This window comes from Suillus paluster (genome assembly GCF_016628075.1).
Source record: "Suillus paluster strain FC165 chromosome Unknown EDB91scaffold_8, whole genome shotgun sequence".
NCBI lineage: Eukaryota > Fungi > Basidiomycota > Agaricomycetes > Boletales > Suillaceae > Suillus > Suillus paluster.
In genome coordinates, this window is record NW_024537568.1 from 664,322 (window position 1) to 686,411 (window position 22,090).

Genomic DNA, 22,090 nt, shown 5'->3' on the forward strand with positions numbered 1-22,090 from the left:
CATCAAACCTTGCCTCCTTTGCGCACGCTGTTGCATGCTACCTAATGCTAATAAATCATTGAAGCCAAATCCATACAGGGAAACTCAAGATTGTGGCCGTTCATATCAGGTGGAACCTGCAGCGGGAGCCATGCATTGAGTAACATTGTCGATTTTTAACCACACCAGCAATTAGACTTCATAATGGAGGACACGGTTCACAACACATACACCAGAGAGCCAAGGTCCCTCTCTGCCTGAGCCAATCTACGCCATGTGCTGGGGGTTGATTTCCTGGCAAAAATGCCGTTCATGTCTGAGTGATACTTTGCGTCATTCCGCACACCGCAGCCAAGGAATATTATAGCTATCTGACCTCATTCGCGACTGCCCATGGTATCGCGGTGGCTCGTGTGTTGAGGTTGACGATTCGCAAGAACATAGTCCAACATATGGTCTAATCTTGGTGCAACTATTTCACCAAGAGGCACTGGAAGAACGATTTTAGAGAAATGAAAGAACATGGATACTGCAGGGTTCTTATCGAGTACTTTGCACACGTCAAGTAGAAGCGATCACGGACGAGTCGGAATGAATTGAAGCTGGATTCGAATGAATGCTGAAGATATACCTGATTCATATGAGATCTGACTCAATGTTTACTAGCTTTGTGGGGCGGTAGAAGGTTGATAGGTAGGATAACAATAGAGACGGAAGTTGAACTCGATTTGGACAAGTAGCCTCGTGCCTTCCTCGTGTGTTCAACGAGGCCAAGTCAGTTTTTTTTGTTGAACGACTCTTGAATTCCTCGTTCTCTCCAGGTTGCGGTATATACAGCTTGCTGATAGTATAATCAAGATGGACTCTAGACAAAGCAATCTTCATGACAAGCTTTTCTCAAGGGGAAGCGCCACACCTCCACCTTCCTCTCAACCATTCCCGATAACTCAGTCTACTAGTTCTACTACTACTACACCTCCAACTACTACCCACCTCGATTCACTATTTCAGTCCATAACAACTCAGCAGATTCCACACGGAAATTCTGCACCAGCAACTCCTAGCATGATTGCTGATGATGACGCCTCGACCCACTCCGCTCCAGTATCAACTACTCCTGCAGATAGGCAAAGCGCTCTCCTATCATTGTTATATCCCGCTGCGACCTCTTTAACTGCTACTCGACCACTCCAACCGTCATCAGGTCCTATCATGCCCCAGCAAGTCCCCTCTCCTCCTGCTTCGTCTATAAGATCAGGTCAATCTCCTTCAAATACCAGCGAAGCTCAAGGAAAGATTCTCCTGGAACAGCTCATGGGGTGAGCACTCGTCCATTTTTGTCTTCTTGCTTTTTCGTGCACGGACCCTGCACTTCATGTCCACCTTCAACGGATGGTCGACTTTGCAGCGTGTTGATGGCACCTCGCCTCACACACGAGGCAACTTTGAGCCACCTTTTTCTACCCAAAGTGTCATCTCACTTTGCGTCTTCCTTTTTCCACCACCCAACATGACCTCTTGGGATTACCTCGATACATTCTTTGCTGATCTTTATGACAGCACCGCTCCCCGCTCCAATTTTTCGGAGCCTGCTCCAGCACCGATTTCCACTTTGCCGCCTATGTCTTCCCCGCAGTTCCAGTCCTCCATGGGGGACAAGTTCCAGCCATCCCAGTCCTCCATGGCTGACAAGTACCATCTCAACGAAGGTTCATACATGCCCCAAGAGCCGCCCAGGGATTCGCCTCAGCACAATCAACCTGTTCCCCAGCCTCAACAGCCCCAGCAGCAACCCCAGCAGCCCCCCTCTCCCCGCAAGTCCATGTTTGATTTCGTTTCTCCCTTTGATGCTCTTGCCTCTACGTCCGCTGTCAAGAAGAAGCCCGTTCCTGCAGGTCCTGCTAGTGCATCCAGCACAAACGAGGACTCCTGGACCTCGGCTTCCCTTGGGTCTCTCAACGACCCAAAGCGCAAGTCCGTCGAGAACCTTATGGACCAGTTGACCAGGTCCCAACAGTCCTACCCCTCAGGGCAGACTTCATCTCCTACGTACGACCCTTACAGCACCACGGACGAATATTCCCAGGTGGAATCACAGCCGACTCCTCAGCAGCAACCGCTTCATCCTCGTACTATGCCCCCACCTCCTCCTCTTCCCCCCAAGCCTGGCCGTTCCGCGTCGCCTCCTAGGGGCTCTCCACCGAAGCCTGCTGCTCAGCAGCCGCGTCCCCACCCACGGCCTGTCGAGTCCCCTCTTGGTCAGGCTCCCATGCCGCCTGCAAGGCGAGAGAAGGACGGTTCACCTGGTCCTCGTAACACTTGGAAGAATGAGGGTAGAGGCAAGGGTGCTGCTAAAGGAAAGCCGCAGACAAGCCCAAGGCAAGCGCCGCACGTTTCTCACACGTGCCTTCAACTTACATTTGATTCCTTAGCTCGCAACCTCAAACTATTGTATTTGATGTATCACAGCCGCTGGACGACGTGCAGGCTCCTAGAGATGCCGTGAAATCTACCGCCATTGCTTTGGTCAAGCAGGACTCTGTGTTCTTGCCTGGTACGACCATTGGTGCTACCCATTGGATTGCGTATGCCATGACCAAGGGTCGCGTTCGTGTTATCTCGCGGTCAAGCGGTGATCGCACTCTTCTTCAGCTGCCCACGGTCTTTGCGCCTTCGACGTCGGTCATCGACATGGCTGTGTACGGTAACAGGCTGGCGGGCGTCACCTCTGACGGTGGCTTTGTGGTGTGGGAACTCCCCGAGGTTATCACAGATGATGTGCCGTGAGTATTTATCTGTGCTAGGGATCTTTTTGGTCTAATCATATTTGCAGTGGGCGACTTTTGTTGTGTATCGTTCCCAGCGCTGATGCCGACCCTCTGCACTCCGTGAAATGGCACCCGAAGCAACCTGATACTCTGGCAGTTGCATCTGAGACGAAAATGTATCTACTTGATCTAGCGGACGCTGCGCGTACTTTCAGGGGAGAGCCTTTGCCGCAAGTTGAATTGAATCGTATTTCCCAAGTATTTTCCGTGCCATCAGTGAGTTCTAACATCTTATCCTCTCTGATATCTCCTCATCCTTTTAACAGCGCCTGGTTGCGTTTGATTTTGATGTTCCTCATTTTGCATTGGCTACTATCTCTGAGGACTCCACGCTCACTTTGTGGAACGTCCACGACAAGATGCCCTTCTGGACCCATCGTGTTCGCGGCGACGATGTGCCGTCGTCTTTGACTTTCATTGATGATGGAATTGTCATCGGGAGGAGGAATGGCACCGTATTCCAGCTCTTGTCCGTGATCACCAAGAATGTCCTTTCTACATTCAGGTTCGTCAACGGGAACAAGGAAGACCCTGACATGTTCGGTCACGTCAACTACGACTCCAGGATCCAGACGCTCTGGGTTGCGAACAACCGTCGTGACAGTCTCATCGCACTGCGCGTTGGGTTTGATGTCTCAGGTTCTCCCTCGGGCGAACTCGTCCGTGGCGGCTTCTTTGAGCAGGTCGTAGAGTTTTCTGGCCCGAAGCCAACAATTCATTTCGTGATTCTCTCGGCCGATGCGGACCCTACCGGTGATGAAGCACATGCAGCTTGCGTTGCTGCTAAACTTCCCCCTGGAGACCTCGCTCTCGTCGCATTTTCCGTGCACTCGACCGGTGTGGACCAGGTCCTTATCCGGAAGGAGTGGTACGATACTGCCGTGTTAAACGCTCTTGCCAAATTCCCGCCTTACATGCCTGCGGCCCCCGTGGAAGCAAAAGGCACTCGTCACATGCCTCCCGCGCCCGTGTCAATCAGCGGCCCTGCTCCTGTGACACAGCAGTCTGGCCCTATCATCGCACCAGGCAGGAGTAGGACACCTCCATCTGAGGAGCTCGAGCCTGATATCGCCCGCGACGAGGTCCGTGCGCACGACACGAAAGGAAAGAACGTGAGAGGCAAGAACGTTGCATTCAGGGATCGAGACGCGGCCAAAGAGGCTGAGAAGGCGTTCAAGGGCGATGCAGGCGCTAGCAGTGACACTGGTATCGCCCTGGTTGTCACCAAGGAAATCAAGAAGAGCGAAGAAAGTCTGCACACTCGTATAGGACGGCTGATTGGGAAGGAGATGGATAAGCAACGTAAGTGGTTGCTTGTTTTACTGCTGGGTGCGAGATGCCTTATGCGGTTTTGTTCCCAGACCAACGCCTCGAAGAAGCGCGCGCCCATGAGCAGGCTGAGGATTTTAATCGTCAGGAGAAGATTCTTAAGCTGATCTCGACGGAGCTTACGAGGAATACTACGAGGGTTGTGGAGATGGCTGTCAAGGCTGAAGTGCAAACCTCGGTGTTACCTGCGCTGGAGCAAATCACGAGGACTGAAGTTCGAGCTGCTCTTAATGAGCATGTCGGTCGGGGTCTGACTGAGTTCATTCAGAACGTATGTTGTATTTTTTTTCTTTGCTGGAGTATTTTTTCTGACCTTGCTGTATGCAGAGCCTTCCGAACGAGATCGAGAAGCTCCTTTTGCGTCCTGACATTTCGAACCATTTCGCTAGCATTCTCTCGACGAACTTGAACCCTCTCATTGAGCGTTACATCAAGGACTCTGTTACCAAGAACATCATTCCGACGTACTCCCAACAGACTTCTGCTATGCACCAGGATATCCTTCGGGAGATGCGGGCTGAGATTTTGAACGTGAAGAAGGATTCGATGACGTGGCAGACTGAAGCTGCGCGGAGTCAGGAAGTGAGTGGTTTTCCCTTCGAGCTTGAACGAGTTCTGACAAGTTATGTAGTCCTTAATCCGGGAACTCGAGCACTCCGTCAGGATGTTGTCGGACCAAGTCAAGTTCTTATCATTGAACTCTGCCGCAAGCCATCGTATAACAAGCAGCAGTTCCCCCGCTCCCAGCATTTCAGGCATGAGCTCTATGAGTCAGGGCATGCATCGCTCTCAGAACCTTCCTCCTGCAACAACGCAGGCCCCGGTGTATGGCTCTCAGTCTCTTAGTTCGTTTGTCCAGCCACCACAGCCGTCGCAGATGCATGCTACGTGGTATCCTTCTACGATCGCCGCGCCGCAAGCGTCGCACCCTATCGCGCCTCCTCAGCCGCCTCCGCCTCCCTCTCAGCGGTCTCCCCCTGCTCAGCATGATGCTTGGGAAGATACTTATATGGCTGTTCTGGGTACGCAAGATCCGAAGCAGCTTCGGGAGTTACTTGCTCGTTCCAGCCCTGAGGTTGTGATGCCTATGGATAGGAAGGGCCCGTTGTCTATGGCTGTCATTTTGTCGATCTTGCATCGAGTACGTCGTTTGTTGAATGCGTTTTGTGGAGCTTGTTGATTGATCGTGTTTGTTTATAGCTTGCCACTATCATCGCGGAGACGCCTCCTGTTGATGAGGCTTTCAAGTCATCTCTGTGGTGGATGCAACGCACTGCTACAGTTTTGAATGTTAATGTAAGTAGTCTTGCCGCAGCGCGGGTTGTGCTCAACTGACACCGTTTGATTTCAAGGAACCTCTGATTGCACCATACGTCGCGCGGGTATTGCCCAACGTGAAGGCAACGCTAAATACTACCAAGCAGCGACTTGCGATTCTCCCCGGTGGACCTCAAACGATGGACGCGGCACGAACCATCTCTGAAATCCAAGATATTCTCAACCGCAAAACGGTGTCTGCTCCACAAGGCGGTCTCTGAGAGAACTGCCTTTTTTTGCAAAAGAGAAACGCGATATGATGCGTGACATTCCTTTGACTCGATTTACTGGTTTCTCTGCCACGTCTGTTACGAATACGAATGCAAATGCTTTTAGGCTCATGAAATTTCTTACGCATGTTTCGTTTCTTGTTTTTTTGCTGACTGCTAGCGCTGATTGTTCTCGATGATGGCATACATACTACCTAGTTAGTACCGTAGTTTGCGCGCTTGTTTTTGTGACTTGTAGTGCAGTGTTTTGATCACATGTCATGATAATCAACTTGGAAATAGTTCCTTGCTCAAGCGCTCATCATTGCACATGACAGGCCTACATCGGCAGATCAAATGGAAGGACGTTGGAAGATTGTTTCTCCCTCAGGACAACTTGAAGGGGATGCTTATCTTCCATCCAAGCTTAGCCTGCTCGGGACCCGTCAATTCGCCCGTGATCATTCCTTGGTGGCCCGGGCCAGAACCACAAGTAAACTCGAACGTGTCGCATGATGCGTTTCTCCGAGTCCCTGAGCTGAAGTTAGGCTGTCGGGGCTCGCCCCGGAGTCTCCTGCAGCCTGGACTCGTTTACGTCTGAGACTTTGATTGTACGTACGGTGGCCCTGCGAGTGCGACTGACTATAGACTCACTAGGCTTGTGCTGAGACTTCTGTGTCAGCGATGGTATCTGCGACTACCAAGATATACCTGATTGCCCTTCATACATCCCTCGCTGGGATGTTGTGGGGGTTAGATACCGGTGCGTGTTCATGTTTCCGACCTAGGGAAACAGCATGTCTAATCAATGATCATCTCCTCCAGGTTCCATTGGTCCTATAACCCAGATGGAACAGTTCGCCAGCTCTATTGGCCATCTCTCATCAGGCGTCCTCGGGATTTACGTCGCGTGTATTCTTCTATCTGCCTCCTTCTCTTCGCTATGCAGCGGTTACGTAGCTGACTTGCTATCCCGCAAGTACGGTATCCTAACCGGAGGCATCGTAGTCCTCCTAGGAACGATCATCTCTGCCTCCGCGAAAACCTTCCCTGTTCTCGTATGCGCACGACTGATCACTGGAATCGGACAGGGTCAGAGTATCTCTGTCGTCACCATTTACCTCTGCGAGATTTCTCCGCAAGAGATTAGAGGGACGGTTGCGACGATGTTGCAGTTGCTCATTACTATCGGGATCGCTTTGGGGTATTTTGTCGCTTATGGGTCGTCGAGAATTGAGGGTAGCTTGGCTTGGAGAATTCCTTTCATTTTGGAAGCGAGTATGGCTGCGATACTCGTGTCTGGGATGGCCTTTATGCCGTATTCTCCACGATGGCTTGTCGAGAGGGGGAGGATAAATGAGGCTCGTGCGGTTCTTCAGAAGCTGCGTGCTAGCAGCGAGCTTGTGGAAGAGGAGCTGTGTCTCATTAAAGGCAGTCTTGAGGAACAGAGCCGGGAACATGCTTCTTATCGTGAAATATTCCAAAAGCGATACGTCAGACGGAGCGTTCTTGGTGTATTTCTGATGGCCTTTCAGATGTTATGTGGGGTGCGTGTTGTTCTGTGCTGCCGACGATAGGTTTTATCCGAAACCTCTGTCTCTAGATCGACGCAGTTCTTTATTACGCCCCAATCTTGTTCACTCAGGCTGGTTTTTCATCGACAAGAGCAGCTTTCCTTGCTTCTGGTATTTCCGGAATAATCAACTTGATATTTACGATACCTGCCCAACTGTGGGTCGACAAGTGGGGGCGAAGATTTCCTTTGATCGGTGGCGGTATTGCTATTGCTACGTGCTTCATGGCCATTGGCGCCTTATATGCGACCTATGGTGGAAAAGCAAACGGAGAGGTATACCTGAGCGGCAAAGGACCGCAATGGGCTGTCATCATACTCATATACATGTTTGTGGTACGTATCACCCACGTTGCGTTGAATCACCCACAAAGTACTAAAGAGCTGATGTGCAGGCGAGTTTCTCGTGGTCATGGGCTGTGGTAGGTTGATTCATTATATTTATTCACTGTGAGTTGATATAAACTCGTCCAGGTTATTAAAATATACGCATGTGAAATCATACCCACACGCCTTCGCGCAAAAGCATGTGCTATTCAGCAGGTTAGTGACCAACTCCTAAGTCTTCCTCATTTGACATCTATCAGCTCAGTAATTGGCTGGTGAATTTCGTTGTCGCCCTTACGGCGCCACTCTTTCTACGGGCTTCTCCAAGCGGTCCATATTTCTTCTTTGGCTCGGCGACGCTGTTCACCACGGTCGTCTGTCATTTTTTCATGCCGGAGACTAAAGGGAAGAGTTTGGAAGAAATTGAGGATTTGTTTGAGATGACACCTAGGGCGATAGGTCACTCAGTATCGGCGTGATTATATGTGACGCCAGTGCTCGATCAAGGAAGGTTGATCAGAGGGTGTCGCTACTTTTGCGCTACGCGCCCCAGTTGTATGTATCCCAGAATGTGCTACGACTTTATGATGATGCCGTGTATGCAACATGAATTTTCCTTCATAACACAACCGTTCTTACGATTACAAAATTACATACAGATAACTCCGTGTAAATCATCAAGTAACATGCATGATCGCAGGATCTTAAGATTAGTTTTGTCTCTCTTTGTTAGTAAGGTTATGTATCTAGACAATGACTAGAAGCCTAAAGAGCGGTTATGACCGTGCTCATGGCGTGCCTTCCTAGTGATCACTCCCCTAGATGAATCATCCTCGCACTAGAAAAAGGGACGATTCCAAGGGCTGACAACCACGCATCAACCCGTGCGCAATAAGATCTATGATCACCTGCAAGTCGCACCGTGGCACTGAGAATGTAGAATTCGACGAAACCGCGGAGAAGACTGCTAAGCGCTAGCCGATCGCTGGCTTTGTATTTGCTGACCCCTATCACTGGACATTTCTACTGACCATATTGGATACTACCAAAGCATCGAGTCCGACTTTAGTCTACATCAATTGGTCCGGGTCATCAACCACCTGTTTTGCGGGGCGCGAGGACCTGCCCTCCACTTAAGGGGAATTGACACATATCCAACAAAGGAGTCGGCGCTTGTGATTACTGTCTGCTCACAAATATTAAATCATGCTGGTCTTCATCACAGTGAAGTTTTGAGTTTCCGACGATGGCCAAATAAGTATAATGCAGGGACCCCTTGCAGTGAGTATATGAGCTCATTGGAAGTCACTATATTGGATATATACCTGCAGCGAGTACACGAGCTGCGGGAACCATTAGCTAGGCATAAGTAATGTAAGTAATCCGACTGTACTGGTCTGTGCGATCCCATCACTGTACTCCTGCGGCTACTTCGTGCCACGACTTCTCCTCCGCACTGTTGCCTGCGCTAACACTAAGGTTTATCCACACCCTACAATAATGAACAAAGGTGCCGCGGGACATGTGCGGTGCCGGCAGACATCTTCAAACGATTTTCCTAGGTCACAACGTCTACGTTTGGCTGCCACCTGCCGGGTTGGAATTATGTATCCTTGAGCTCGGTAGTCGGTGGACGCTTACGCTGCTAATGAATGACTGCCTTCCCTCTGCTATAGGTCTGGCTAAGGATGCCTACACAGGCAGCTGTCTGCGCACGATGGTGCGTGATCCATCATGCACGTCAATTCGAAGACTCGGATATGAGTTTCACTGGTATCAGAGACTCTGGAGTCCAGGTCCTAGCGCGGGTCCAATTCGATCCGACTCGGACGAGCATTAAAATGATAGAGGGAAGACGGTCTCTCTTATTGTCTCAAAAAAAACCTCGTCGGAGTGGGGAAATGCGTCTACAATCGTTCCGAGCACGATGCCCCGTTCGTGACGACGGGATCAGCCGCGATGTCGTGAGACTCACAACTAAGTGAGTCACCATAAATTCTATCCCTTTCGCCATCTCGATCTGCGTGATCTAGTCAGATGTCACATAATTTTCAAATGTCGTGTCTCTCCTACAACATTAAAGAAAGTTTTATTTTAGTACATCACTTCTAGGCAGTTGCCTGAGTTTTTTCGAAGCAACTTGAGTGCAACATCCAAGTGTTGTACACCATCTTGCAAATTATGTGTCATGACCCGGAATGATAGTACACACGACAGTGTTCGCCCTTTGACGATGTCCTGCGCATTGCGATTGTTCTCTTTAAACAGACCGTGATTTCATGCCACTTTACATAAGTAACTGTACATGCGGACAATGAGCGAATATTCCTCCCATCCTGCATCACGCCCCTTCGCTGAAGTTGATGGGAAAATAGTCCGCATGGGTGATTATAATACAAAGTGATGTAACATATCCACGTATTAAAGACGTAACAAGTTCTAATGGCGAAAGCGACACCACCGACCGATATAAGCATTGTACAACACGTTGACCCAAAGCGGCCAAACTCCGAGTACTCATCCCACCCGGTCATCATTTCTACCCTAGAGGTGTGCAACACCCATATTACGGATGATGTCCGTTGGCACCCTGTAGTAGGGGATCTGGCCTGCAAGGTCGATTGAGACAAACCCAACAACAGTGGTGTTAACTTACTGTTTGCCCACAACGCTGAAAACATAGAGCGTAAGGACTCCGTTTGAAAGGAAGGCCACACAACCCAAAATGGTTATGACATTGACAATGATATTGTCAGACCAGAAGCAGGCGATAAATATAGCTGCATAAAGAACCCCATAGGTCATCAGTAGGAACACGTCTGGTACCTCACTTACATATGAACAAAAAGAAGGTAGAGACTGCCAGACAGATCGAGGGCCATGCCAACCACACCAGCAGACAGATAACCTGATGCCGTGCCATGGTCTGCGCCGTGTGTCAAACCGTGCGCCGACCTAGACAAACTGACTCACTTTGAGAGTTTCCATGTCTTGGTGAGTAGTGCTAGTTTCATAGATAACAAGGACAGCGGCTCCGGATATCACGCTGAGCAACGCAGCACCAAATGAAACCATGCCGAGGATATACGAGGTTGAATTGCCATACGCCATCAAATGAGTCATGGGAGCTGGTGACGACAGGAACAGAGTAGCCGTTGCAAGTACCAGACCGGCCTAAAGCCTGGTCGTCAAACACTAGCCACGAAGACCAGATAATATCAAACTTACAGTGACGTTTGAGTTCTGGAAGCGATTGACCATCATTTTGACGTGTTCCTTCCATTCACTGTTTCTTGTATCATTCCAATGGTCGAGAGACTTCTGGGAGACTGCAATAATGCACAAGATTTGGAACCCCAACCTCAAAATAGAATTTTTAGGAGCCCGACAGTTTTGGGGGACTTCAGAGGCTGATATAGATGTCACCATCATGATGGCGGGTATGACTAAGTGGGTGCTCGAAGCGGGGCTGAGCTGTTTTCAAAGGTGCGGCTTGTAGAAGAAGCAATAACAAAGTGATACGGTTTAGACGATGTGGGATGGAAGACACCCACAGGACAAAATTCTCGCAAAAAGACTTATGGCATCGGAACATCAATCAGGAAGCGAAGAACATCAGGAAGCGAGGAACATCACATTAATATTGCGCGCACAGCACACATAACTCGTTTATAACGTTTATACTTGTTCAGAAAGATCGTGGGAATCGAATGTCCGTGGCATAGGGGTTGCGGTCAGATCTAAAGTAGATTAGGCGCTTGATTTTAGGGCTGTCCACAAGGAACATGCGTTTCTGTTCATTGAAAATCGAGTCCCCTTCGCCGACAAGAGCGCTCGCTTGAGTGCTATGGAAAGCCTCATATGTCATGCGTGAACCGTGGATGTACAACAAGTCTAAGAAGTCCTAGGAAATGTGTGCGTGCTTGTTGATTGGTGTCCTTCTATTGGCCTAGCTCGATGGGCGACTGCTTTATGACACATAGATAGGGACGCAAGGAACAATCAAGCCTGATAAAGCCTAGAGACTCTCATATCGAATCAAATGCATGCCCTTAGTTCACAAGCTGAGGACATGGCGGTTGTTGAGAGGTTCCGGCAGATGCCGAGCGCTCCCGAGCTTACATACGAAGTATTGCATGATCGATCATATGCATCAGCTCTACGGAGTCAATTTGCAGGTGATCAGTCCTTCTTCCTCAGTAATCTCCGTATGTAAGTAGGTTACAGGTGGCAGTAGAAGGAAAATAGTCATGCCTAGAGTCTCTATTATGAAGATAAATCCGTCTAGATTAATGTAATACAACACCCTGTTTGAATAGCTTGCCAGTGGAAGTTTCAAGCAGTATATATTTCCAAGATCACTTTTAATATTAGTACTTATGGTGGTCAGATCTGAAGTAACTATAGTCTCGCAATGGCTATGTTAAGCTGCTACCACTGCAAGTCATTAAGGATTCGGCTTAAGAAATGGTTTGTATTTCAAGGTACTGACACTCTAGCCTGGCAGCGTAAACGCAGTCCATCTTCACAGCCGGCAGCGAGTGATCCCTCGTCCCTATGTGAAGTATTTGAATGCAGCAACCTCATGAGCATAGCAGCACCTTACCAGCATGACAATATGGGACCCCGTCTTCCTTGTGACCCCACCACATCACAGGCGACCACTCGTCCACGAGGTTAGCAAGCGTCTGTAGGTGGCCGTATGCAGCTGGCTGGGGGCCGTGCGGTCGGAGCAATGCAACGAAAGTGAAGAAGCAGGCAAATAGTGACAGTGCGAAACATAAGTTCCAGATCTGCAGGAATGTGTAAGTTGTAGCGGCTGTACATGGACAGTATATGCGAACCTGGGCTGTAAACATATATATCCCGATCACTTCTAGTGTTTGGCTACCGCCACCAATCAAAGTGAATGAAAGCCCAAACATCCAGTCTATATCGGTGATAATGTCTGTATACACCGACCAGAAGCTGGACGCAAATGACTTACGTAGAGCAGGCTTCGTAACTAAAAGTACAAGACTGAGCGGATTGGTGAGAACCGGCTTTAGCGGGTTTGTGGCCATGCTAAGTCCTTTCCTTCCAGTAGCGCTTCTCCAATGCCTTTCATCTCGAATGACATTCGCAATGAGCTCTGAGCAATGCAACCCAAGTGTCAATGGTCCCTGGACGACCGCCAGGTTTACGAATGACAGAATCCACCACTGGACACTGACACCTCCGGAGAGTGGAATCACGTAAACGAGTGCGTTAGAGTAATCATAGCTGGGGAAGAACGACCACGATTCCAAGCCCAACGTAGGGGTCTCGAATCCATATTTGTTGGAGAGGAACATGACGAGTGCGGCCCACCCAGCGCATGCTACAACGAGCGCCCAAAGTGAAATTATAACTTTCCGGATGCTAGGGTGAGCATGCCACGCGGATGGCTGTCTCTCTGATGGCTTCGCTGGACCTCCACCCACGTCTAGGTCAGACACGCCACGCATGCACCGGGAAGGAGCCGGCGTCAATTGTGTGTGGTGGACCATAGCAGCAGTCAAGTCGAAAGATGAGGAGCTCCAGGTCAATATTTTGACAGCCCGCAACCCTGACAATGCGATCATCACCTGAAGAAGCAGCGCGATGCCCAGCAGGAGGAGAGGCAATCCTGCGATGCCAATGAAAGTCACTTCTACTCCCATAGCTCGATAGTTGTTGTCGAAAGACAATATGACGAGTGATGCTGAGTTGTAGGATATGATGAGGAGGAGAGCCGTGATACCATTGAGCAGGGCGCCATTGGGTTTGCTCCATCCACGAGCTGCAGTCAGAAGGCGCAGATTTGTATTGAAACGAAGCCGACACTCTGAAGCTAGCGCAGACCGCAAAGCAATGCTGTGCACGAAGCCCGTGGACTCTGTGCATAATGTGACGATCAAGTTTAGTATCAGAACCAACATCTCTTTCTGCAGATTGTTGTTTATTCCTATTGGAATGGCCCCGTTGCCTCTGCGAGTGGCAACAATGACAGTGCCTGCAATGATGCAACAGCAGCTGACAATACACGAGCACGCCACTCCAACAAGGGCATATCTGCGGCTTGTCAGACTGCGGTCGTAGAAATCGTTTCCAGTCTCAGCGGTGGTCTTCGAGTAAGATGTTATTGAGTCAAAGTCATCCTGGTGATCCGGGAGTGCTTTATATGCAAGAAGACTGGATGCATGTAAATTTTGTTCTGTCGGCTTGGAAGAAGTTGCCATGAGAGAGGTGGAGAAATGATGGCCAACACATCACATACACCTAGATTAAGTGTGTTTTTGGCAAGGTACTCTGACATGCTGAGTCGCGTAAACACAGCCCCTGGGTGTATGTAACTTGGTGATAGAGCTCGAGCGCATCAGAGAACTCGTTAGTCTACCCCTGCAGGTACTGAGCCATCCACGTAATCACTCAGTATAGTAAAGCTTACTTATTTGTGTTCTAACACCCTGACAAGGTGTTTGATATGCTCCGGGTGTAACTTATCTCTCTAGGATCTATGGGATCTGGATCATTTATGATTATACAAGGTTGCAAATCACCACTATAGTCTATGCCGTCTCTCGCAGCTGCAACCGTTGAAACAAGCTGTTCCATCCCGTCTTGCAAAGTAGCTGTCATAATTTGCGAGGACACAGACAAGACAAAGTTCTGACCGGACTGGTGGCCACGAGCCATCCCTGTATGAACCACGCGGTCGACAACTACTGTCCACCAGTCTCGTGCTGGTCGACTGATAAAAGTTACGAGTTATGAAGTATAAGCAGAATGTACTCCGGTACTCCCAACTTTCGCAGGCGGCAGGAGGTGGTCTCTCGTAGGCGGACCAAATTGAAGGAAGACGTTCATCTGACTGGCTTTGAAGTTCCGATAAGTATATGTTAGTCTCCCCTACTCAGACCATATAGAAGGAAGACAGTCGCTTCTTCTGAATATATGTGGTCACTGGTGAGGTTCATCATAGGACCATGGGTTGATTTTCCAACCACGCGACTGACGCGTCGCGTTTATTGAGTTGGCAACAAGCACACACAAATATCCTGAGTAAAATTGCCGCCGTCGAATATCTTGCCAACGAACTCTATCTAGTTAGATCATCTGACAATATTCAGTCATCATGATTTCCACCACTTACGGCGCCTCAAAGCTGGGTTCCTGTCGGCTTTCCACTGAAATTCCAGAAACCGTCGTTCGTCCTAACGTTCAGGCCCGTGCCGCCCAACCCCAAGAAGATTTCCGCCAGCCTGGTCGTGTCGACCCTTTGCATATCAATGATCACTCTCCTTCTGCCCGCCAATGAAGCCGCCCAAAAGTTCCTCAGCGTGAACGGCGGTACCGATGTACCGATGTGGCCGTGACAATGCTTCTGGCGGTATCCCTACTACTCCCAGTCGTCGCCTGCCCGCAGAATTGGCACTACCCAAAGGGCCAACAATCGATAATCCATGTACAATAGAGTTACCAATTTCACCCTCGCCATCCTTGCAGAAGTCATTTTTACCATTCCAGTAATCCTCGCCACCTGTATTCGAATCAATACCTTGCTTCCTCACTCTCAATTTGCCGAATTTCGCCTCCAAACGTAACTGTTTATCAATTACTTCTGACACTGCCCTCATCGCCTGTGATGATAACATATTCTCTGATGAAGCCTCGTACACCAAAGACATTGAGTTGTCTGGTGAGTCATGACGAAGGGACTTTCAACGAGGTAGGGAGCACCATAGCCTGGACCTGTGCCCCCGTACATTTCACTCACTACAAGACAACTATGCTACAGCACACTGTTTGAGGAACACGAACCAGCACACCCTACGCACGATAAACATGAACACAATGTTGACTGCGGCCATCCTCGTCGCCTTTATTCAAATCAATGCCTCTCGATTTACCGACTTTTGCCTCCAATACTACCCTCGTGGCCCACGACAACGACTTCTTTTCTGACGAAGCCGAGAAAACCAAAGACATTGAGTTTTCTGATGACGCGGTCAAAGGAACTTTCCACGAGGTGGGGAGCATCATGGCCTAGACTTGTGTCGCCTAATATTTGTCTCTAAGGACGACTTTGCTACAGCACAGCACGAACCAGCACACATTACATCTGACAAACAAATTACACGAACACCACCGTGACTTCGACATTCTACCCCCGACAATGACTCAACATTGACTCTGAACCCTCTTGTCTGCCGAACCTTCGACCGATTGTTCTAAACGACAAATACCAGACATTATCTATGAATACCAACCTTCCTCTTCTTTGATCCGCACACCCTATGTGGTTCAGAAGCCTCTGACACTCGTTACGAAACACGCTGCTGGTCGACTCAACCTCTCCCCCCTACTGCACTTTTATATTAGAACTTGTCCCGCCCGTATAAGCTCTAGTTTAGCATACAGAAAAAGGTACGGACATGCTCATCGCTAGACTACGCCACTCATCATTATTGAATGCTGCCTGTGGTGACGACCGGCGACACGCCAACAGGATCAGCCGGTCATTTCTCGTAGCGTTCAGATTGTTTGTTGGGATCAAACGCCCCGTTCTTACAATAGTAGACGTCACCTCACGTACGTGTACGAACAGATCCGCGTCGACCACGCAGCCCTCATCGACAGCTGGGTTGCTGGCATGGCGGAGGTGGGGCTCACCGGACACCACCCAACGTCGCCAGCACCATCACTTTTTCCCATAGTTGATGCGATTTCAGTTCCAGAGCCCGGTTTACGAATCAAGGCTTGCCTTGCACCACTTCGCCAGGGAACACATACCGTCGCAGCTGCAATTCCAGCCGTCATCATCACCACCACGTCTTCATTACTCCGACAACACATATCATGATACCTTCATGAAGACCATTTTACGGCCGCCTACCTTCACCTAACCGCCAAGAAGCACCCCCTAGCATACCACGAAGGTCACAGGCCACGAGAATCGAAGTGAAGAAGACGGCCATTTCATGACACTCAAGATACCACGACGATATCCGAAGGAGACCACTCTATGACGCTCAAGACTGAGAAGACGAAGGACACCGCGACCATCAGAAAAACACCAACTCACGCCTGACGCCACTAATCAAACGGCCCACGTCATTAGGAACACGATATGTCCCCACAACTCTAGCGAGACGAGATTCGACCCGCTTTCAAGTGCGACACCACGTCCTTAGCTACTGGAGTCGACCTACAGAAAACCGAGTGACCTCGTCGGGTGGAAATGCTTCGCTTATATCTGCATTACCCGTTTCCCTGGCTTGAGCCGTCTGCTCTGCACATTCTTGTACTCAATCCCTTACGTTTTGTTGGCCGTATCTCTTACATTGGATCATATCGTCCTCTACACTTCTTTTAAACTTCGCTCCATACCGTTTGGACCCGAGATGACATAGGTGTCGCTACTAGTACTTACCCATCGAAAATTACAATGCCATGTATCTCGATCAACTTGAGTATGGTTCGCGTACCATGGCAACTGCACATGCAAGCCCAGTGAATGCGAATGCTAAGCCTAGTACTCAAAACAGTCACGGCTTGTTGAAGCACCTGAGAGGCAGACATGAAAATGAGATGCAATTGAGCAGCGCAACAACATAGATTAAGCGGAAGACTGGGTAAAATGAACTACTGATCGAGGTCCCTCGCTGAAAACAATAAGCGCCTTATTACACATTGGCACAAGAAACTCACTTAAATCCTGATATCTAAGATACCGGACAGGGTCCAAGCCCATCAACCGAGAAAGTAACTCTACGCACTCCTGTTTCAGGGTTTGGGAATTCGGCAAGTGATTTTGGAGCAGGAGTCGCTTATAGTGGACTAATGACTCCATGCACCCTGTGGAAGAATAAGTAGTTGCGGAAATAACCAACACGATCACTTGCATTTGCTGTCAGGTTGCTCTTGGAGTAACTCCGTAATGAGTTGTATCTCGCGTTCCAATTGTGATTTGCTTTCCCCTGTTCAATGTGTCATGTTAGATTGCGTACAAAATAATCCGTGCTCGAACCAGAGCCGATAAGCCATCTATGGTATATCCACGCGCTTTGATCGTCTGGATCAGTGTATAATGCGTTGCTTACGAGCTCGAACTCTATAAGAAAGAGTTCGGAAAAGTTACAACCCGATTAAAAAGGGCACGCACCATCATCTTTCGACTGGACAGGATCCAGCTGACCACTCTCCCAAAGTCCGAGTAAGGTCTTAGACCTTTGATGCCATGCACTAAAATTGGAGAAATTCGCTCCAATCTTGCGAGACGTGTAAGCCAACTCTGAAGTCTCAGGCCTTCTTGTGGGCATGTTCGCGAGGACGTATCTGCGATAATTCCAAGCGTGGACTAGAAGAGATGAGTGTCAAACATGTGCGAATACAGTGGCGAGACGACTGACAATTCCTCGCATCTGCATCAAGCATCCTCTCCGCTACAAAGAGTTCCTTGTCCCAATTTGCCTGTCTCCACTCCATAGACGGTATCCCATTGCGTTCCGGCCCGTCTGGGACATTCTCGAGACACCAGCAACGGTGATTCCATATCCAGTAGACTTTCGGATTTGCTTTCAAAGCCGTAGTGGTCATAGAGAGTTCGTTAGAAAGAACATCATGAATTTGCTCGGGAGTACTACGAGGGCTCTGATTTTGAGCAAGTTTCGCGTCACCTTCATACGTGCGCACCTCTGGGGAAATATGCCATTGAGTAGGATGTTCCGGCGATAATTCCACACGGTGTAGAATTCAGGGTTGATCTGAAGCAAACGCTGAGTTAATTCAAACGCATCATTGCTCCACTCCTGTTTCTTCTTCTGCACAGATGGCAATCAGAAACACGACAGTGCACAAGCAAGATTGATTCGTACTCGAGATAGTACATTGTCTGTTAACACCTGGTACTCTTCGATCTTGGACTTTTCTCGCTGTTTCTTTTCTGCAAGAGCCTCAGGAGTCTGTCGAGTACGCTTGATGTTATGCTATTCTATGCTCATTCAAATTGTGCGCAGAACGATCTGAGCATGACTCTTACCATCGCAGTTGGTGCCGGTGAAGAGGAAGCTAAGTCTGGACTTATTTGGTTATCAATTACTAGATCAGAAAATAAATAAATAAATACTCTTCTCAACCTACTTACCTGCTCTGGGCTTCAAGTTCGTTTGAACTTACCAGGACCTCAAAATGCCTTCGGTCGCAGAGAAGTCGACTTCACTGGACTCCCTGACGTCCCAATTTCCTGTGACGCTCCCAATACCGACGCCTACGACCAATTCAAACTTGCTGTCCATTAAAGATGTTCAGCGCGAGGAAGACCTTCTCCGAAACCCATCCTCTTTTCGCGCATGGTGGACAGCCATACATACGACGAAAGATGCGTTTAGCGCGCAATTGAAGGCAGAGCGACGCGCGAACTTGCCCGACGAAACCATGACACTCCTCGGTCCACTCGCGACTCCATTGACTAGACATTCGTTGCAGTGTCTAACTTACCTTTACGAAGCAGCCATTGCTCAGTTTCCCGGCTCGTTCAAACTATGGAAGTCTTACCTCCAGATGAGAATGTCCTATGTTCTCGGCAGACAAGTTATCAAGAAAAGGGCTGGCGGAAGGAAGAAATTACCTGAGATGAAGGATGCTTTAGAAGAGGAGAAGGAGGACCTGGAAACATGGGAGGATGGCCTTGATGGAGTCGTAGGCTGGGAGGAGTGGAGAGCGCTGATTGCGACATATGAAAGGGCCCTTATGTGGTTGCCCAAAGTACGCTCTATTTCCAGGGAACCGTCATATTTTGCTAATTGCAGAGTCATTTTAGCTACCCAGACTGTGGCTAATGTACACATCAGTCTTCTTCCACCCTATGTGCCCATCAGTCATCTCTCATACGCATGCTCGTCGGACATTTGACCGAGCTTTGCGTACTCTACCGCCTTCATTACATTCACGAATATGGGTTCGATATCTACTCTGGGCCGAGACGAAGGGCGGATCTACGACAGTGACCGTCTACCGACGTTACCTTACTGTCGATCCAAGTGTTACCGAACACTACACCTCCATCCTACTCTCCCCTGCAGACTCTGTGCCGCGGCCCCTCGAAGCTGCCAAGCTCTTGCTCTCACTAGCAAGAAAAGCATCACGAGGGGAGTATGTCAGTCCAGAAGGGAAAAGCCCATACCAGCTTCTTGGGGATTTCCTTGATATTGTCGAGCGATTCTCTGATGACGTTGGGTTTGACGTGGATGCCACAATTGAGTCCAATGAGGCCAATGCAAAAGCTGATGCGGAAGCTTCGCAGACAGATGGTCAATCAGCGCCTGTGGACGGGCAGCTCGTGCGTATGGGCGGTCCCCCTGTCCTAGTTGGAGCTGACAGAGCACACGATGAGGATGAAGATCCTCTCAGCCCACGGAAGCTCAACATAGAACGCATCGTCCACAAGGATGGCCTTGAAGTTTACAAAGACCAAGCTGGCCGTCTCTGGACTGGGCTCGCAACCTACTGGATTAAACGTGGCGAGTTTGATCGGGCGATAAGCACCTTCGAAGCGGGCATCGCAACGGTATTGACTATCAGGGACTTCACGCAGATTTTTGACGCGTATGCAGAGTTTTGCGAGTCATTAATTAATGCAATGATGGAGAGCCTCGAGAATCCAGACGAAGATGAGGACGAAGAAAACGCAAAGGAGACTGAACGAGAGATGGACGTTAAGATGAAGGGGTTCGAAGCTCTCATGGACAGAAGACCGTTTTTGGTCAACGACGTCTTGCTCCGAAGAAATCCAAACGACGTCCAGGAATGGGAAAAGAGGGTTGCTCTATGGGGTGAAGATGATGAAAAGGTAAGCGTTGGTCTGAAGGCCGAAATTGACTCGCCTGACGTACTCAGGTGGCCGAAACGTACACCAAAGCATTGGAGACTATCAATCCCCGCAAGGCTACTGCCAACCTCCATAGAATTTACGTCAACTTCGCCAAGTTCTACGAGGAAGGCGGATCCTCAGGTTCGGCGGAGCCTGACTTGGATAGTGCCCGTAAAATCCTCGAGAAAGCTACGAAAATAAATTTCAAGGCGGTGGAGGACCTCGCGGACATCTGGTGTGAATGGTCAGAGATGGAGCTTCGCCACGAGTGAGGATTGTCATTCAGGTTTTCACCTGATCTAATTTACTGACTGTCCCCTCTTAGAAATTATGATGAGGCCGTGAGAGTCATGCAACGTGCTACTGCTATTCCTAAAAACAACAAGATTAGCTATCATGACCATGTGAGGTCTTCCTGGTGGACTACTTTTCAAATTTGCTGATTTCCAATAGTCTCTACTCGTCCAAGCCCGATTGTTCAAATCCTTGAAACTCTGGTCATTCTATGTTGACCTTGAGGAGTCAATAGGGACCGTTGAATCGACGAAGGCTGTCTATGACAAGATCATGGATCTGAAGATTGCCAATGCCCAGATTATCGTCAACTATGCTGCTTTCCTTGAAGAGAATCAATACTGGGAGGACAGCTTCAAGGTGCGGCTGATCTTGAACATTTTTCTGGAAATCGTTTGACAGCGTATATACCCAGGTGTACGAGCGTGGCACGGAGGTCTTCACATTCCCCATATCCTTTGAAATATGGAATATCTATTTGTCGAAGTTTGTGAAGCGATATGTACGTGCTTTCGTGCTTGACTTTTTTCTTATTTTGTTCACACCTTTCAGGGAGGATCCAAGTTAGAGCGAGCTCGTGACCTGTTTGAACAAGCACTAGAAAAATGTCCACCGAAGTCATGCAAGCCCTTGTTCCTGATGTACGGTCAATTGGAAGAGGATTATGGTCTAGCAAAACGGGCCATGGCGATTTATGAGCGTGCAACTCAGGTTGTCGCCGATGAGGACAAATTTGAGGTACCGCAATCAGTTACGTTTCATATGGACCTCCGCTTACATCACAACGACAGATGTACACTATCTACATTGCGAAGGCCACAGCTAATTATGGCCTACCAGCCACCCGCCCAATCTTCGAGCGCGCACTCGAGGTTCTTCCTGACAAGCAAACTGCTGAAATGTGTCTGCGTTTCGCAGCATTGGAACGCAAACTTGGCGAAATCGACCGCGCTCGCGCTATCTACGCACACGCTTCCCAATTTTGCGACCCCCGTGTCAATCCCAAGTTCTGGCAGGAGTGGAACAGCTTCGAAATCGAGACGGGCTCGGAGGATACATTCCGAGAAATGCTTCGTATCAAGCGGAGTGTCCAAGCTCAGTTCAATACCGAAGCATCATATCTCGCTGCCCAAACACTATCGGCGAAACAAAATGGTACCTCGGAGCAACCATCCGCCGCTCAGGCAGCGGACCCTATGGCTGCTGCAGAGCAGCAAGCAAGAGGTCCCGCATTTGTCGCAGCCAAAAAGACAGCTCTTCCAAGAGCAGATGAGGACGAAGCTTCGTCCGCGCCAGCCTTGGCGCCACAACAGGCAGAGAACGCTGATGAGATCCATATATCTGACGAGGAAGACCTGTAATT

The 22,090-nt window shown here is 49.2% G+C and overlaps 6 protein-coding genes across 6 annotated transcripts; 3 read left to right on the forward strand and 3 right to left on the reverse strand.

Moving 5' to 3' along the window:
• The first annotated feature begins 712 nt into the window (after window positions 1–712).
• EDB91DRAFT_1112153 (uncharacterized protein) lies at window positions 713–5,992 on the forward strand. The gene is made up of 10 exons (XM_041317791.1): window positions 713–1,298; window positions 1,540–2,358; window positions 2,412–2,762; window positions 2,813–3,023; window positions 3,074–4,109; window positions 4,169–4,407; window positions 4,464–4,718; window positions 4,768–5,277; window positions 5,337–5,432; window positions 5,489–5,992. Exons 1-10 carry the CDS (start codon window positions 838–840, stop codon window positions 5,672–5,674), a joined length of 4,164 nt encoding a protein of 1,387 aa, XP_041181053.1. The 5' UTR covers window positions 713–837; the 3' UTR covers window positions 5,675–5,992.
• Window positions 5,986–8,328, forward strand: EDB91DRAFT_1112159 (general substrate transporter). The gene is made up of 7 exons (XM_041317792.1): window positions 5,986–6,273; window positions 6,320–6,425; window positions 6,488–7,209; window positions 7,266–7,571; window positions 7,631–7,657; window positions 7,710–7,778; window positions 7,823–8,328. The coding sequence occupies exons 2-7, from the start codon at window positions 6,347–6,349 to the stop codon at window positions 8,039–8,041; spliced, it is 1,422 nt and encodes a 473-aa protein (XP_041181054.1). The 5' UTR covers window positions 5,986–6,273; window positions 6,320–6,346; the 3' UTR covers window positions 8,042–8,328.
• Window positions 8,329–10,128: 1,800 nt separating this feature from the next.
• On the reverse strand, window positions 10,129–10,994 carry EDB91DRAFT_1079142 (uncharacterized protein; the record flags this gene model as incomplete). The annotated part of the gene is made up of 5 exons (XM_041315097.1): window positions 10,129–10,171; window positions 10,219–10,342; window positions 10,398–10,488; window positions 10,536–10,736; window positions 10,791–10,994. 5 exons carry the CDS (start codon window positions 10,992–10,994, stop codon window positions 10,129–10,131), a joined length of 663 nt encoding a protein of 220 aa, XP_041181055.1.
• A 1,017-nt stretch (window positions 10,995–12,011) lies between these two features.
• On the reverse strand, window positions 12,012–13,961 carry EDB91DRAFT_1112168 (uncharacterized protein). The gene is made up of 4 exons (XM_041317793.1): window positions 12,550–13,961; window positions 12,407–12,492; window positions 12,169–12,355; window positions 12,012–12,117 (listed from the first exon to the last, which is right to left on the reverse strand). The coding sequence occupies exons 1-4, from the start codon at window positions 13,799–13,801 to the stop codon at window positions 12,023–12,025; spliced, it is 1,620 nt and encodes a 539-aa protein (XP_041181056.1). The 5' UTR covers window positions 13,802–13,961; the 3' UTR covers window positions 12,012–12,022.
• Window positions 13,962–17,110: 3,149 nt separating this feature from the next.
• EDB91DRAFT_1112180 (rab-protein geranylgeranyltransferase) lies at window positions 17,111–18,778 on the reverse strand. Its single transcript, XM_041317794.1, has 10 exons — window positions 18,709–18,778; window positions 18,604–18,638; window positions 18,440–18,550; window positions 18,258–18,385; window positions 17,975–18,204; window positions 17,728–17,922; window positions 17,593–17,676; window positions 17,468–17,542; window positions 17,274–17,420; window positions 17,111–17,227 (listed from the first exon to the last, which is right to left on the reverse strand). The coding sequence occupies exons 2-10, from the start codon at window positions 18,604–18,606 to the stop codon at window positions 17,208–17,210; spliced, it is 993 nt and encodes a 330-aa protein (XP_041181057.1). The 5' UTR covers window positions 18,607–18,638; window positions 18,709–18,778; the 3' UTR covers window positions 17,111–17,207.
• On the forward strand, window positions 18,753–22,088 carry EDB91DRAFT_1047285 (uncharacterized protein; the record flags this gene model as incomplete). Its single annotated transcript, XM_041313314.1, has 8 exons — window positions 18,753–19,328; window positions 19,384–20,412; window positions 20,460–20,701; window positions 20,759–20,837; window positions 20,887–21,087; window positions 21,143–21,229; window positions 21,280–21,465; window positions 21,519–22,088. 8 exons carry the CDS (start codon window positions 18,753–18,755, stop codon window positions 22,086–22,088), a joined length of 2,970 nt encoding a protein of 989 aa, XP_041181058.1.
• Between the last annotated feature and the right edge of the window lie 2 nt (window positions 22,089–22,090).

What these genes read in the sequence shown, in the direction of transcription:
- EDB91DRAFT_1112153 (XM_041317791.1), top strand. Translation starts at nt 838, where the DNA reads ATGGACTCTAGACAAAGCAATCTTCATGACAAGCTTTTCTCAAGGGGA. An exon ending in AAGTATTTTCCGTGCCATCA is followed by an intron (nt 3,024 to 3,073) that starts GTGAGTTCTAAC and finishes TCCTTTTAACAG; the next exon opens with CGCCTGGTTGCGTTTGATTT. An exon ending in TTTTGTCGATCTTGCATCGA is followed by an intron (nt 5,278 to 5,336) that starts GTACGTCGTTTG and finishes GTTTGTTTATAG; the next exon opens with CTTGCCACTATCATCGCGGA.
- EDB91DRAFT_1112159 (XM_041317792.1), top strand. Translation starts at nt 6,347, where the DNA reads ATGGTATCTGCGACTACCAAGATATACCTGATTGCCCTTCATACATCC. An exon ending in CCTTTCAGATGTTATGTGGG is followed by an intron (nt 7,210 to 7,265) that starts GTGCGTGTTGTT and finishes CTCTGTCTCTAG; the next exon opens with ATCGACGCAGTTCTTTATTA. An exon ending in TCTCGTGGTCATGGGCTGTG is followed by an intron (nt 7,658 to 7,709) that starts GTAGGTTGATTC and finishes AAACTCGTCCAG; the next exon opens with GTTATTAAAATATACGCATG.
- EDB91DRAFT_1112168 (XM_041317793.1), bottom strand. Translation starts at nt 13,801, where the DNA reads ATGGCAACTTCTTCCAAGCCGACAGAACAAAATTTACATGCATCCAGT. An exon ending in TATATATGTTTACAGCCCAG is followed by an intron (nt 12,356 to 12,406) that starts GTTCGCATATAC and finishes ACATTCCTGCAG; the next exon opens with ATCTGGAACTTATGTTTCGC. An exon ending in GGTCCCATATTGTCATGCTG is followed by an intron (nt 12,118 to 12,168) that starts GTAAGGTGCTGC and finishes TACTTCACATAG; the next exon opens with GGACGAGGGATCACTCGCTG.
- EDB91DRAFT_1112180 (XM_041317794.1), bottom strand. An exon ending in AATGGCATATTTCCCCAGAG is followed by an intron (nt 18,205 to 18,257) that starts GTGCGCACGTAT and finishes GAGCCCTCGTAG; the next exon opens with TACTCCCGAGCAAATTCATG. An exon ending in AGAGCAACCTGACAGCAAAT is followed by an intron (nt 17,421 to 17,467) that starts GCAAGTGATCGT and finishes ATTCTTCCACAG; the next exon opens with GGTGCATGGAGTCATTAGTC.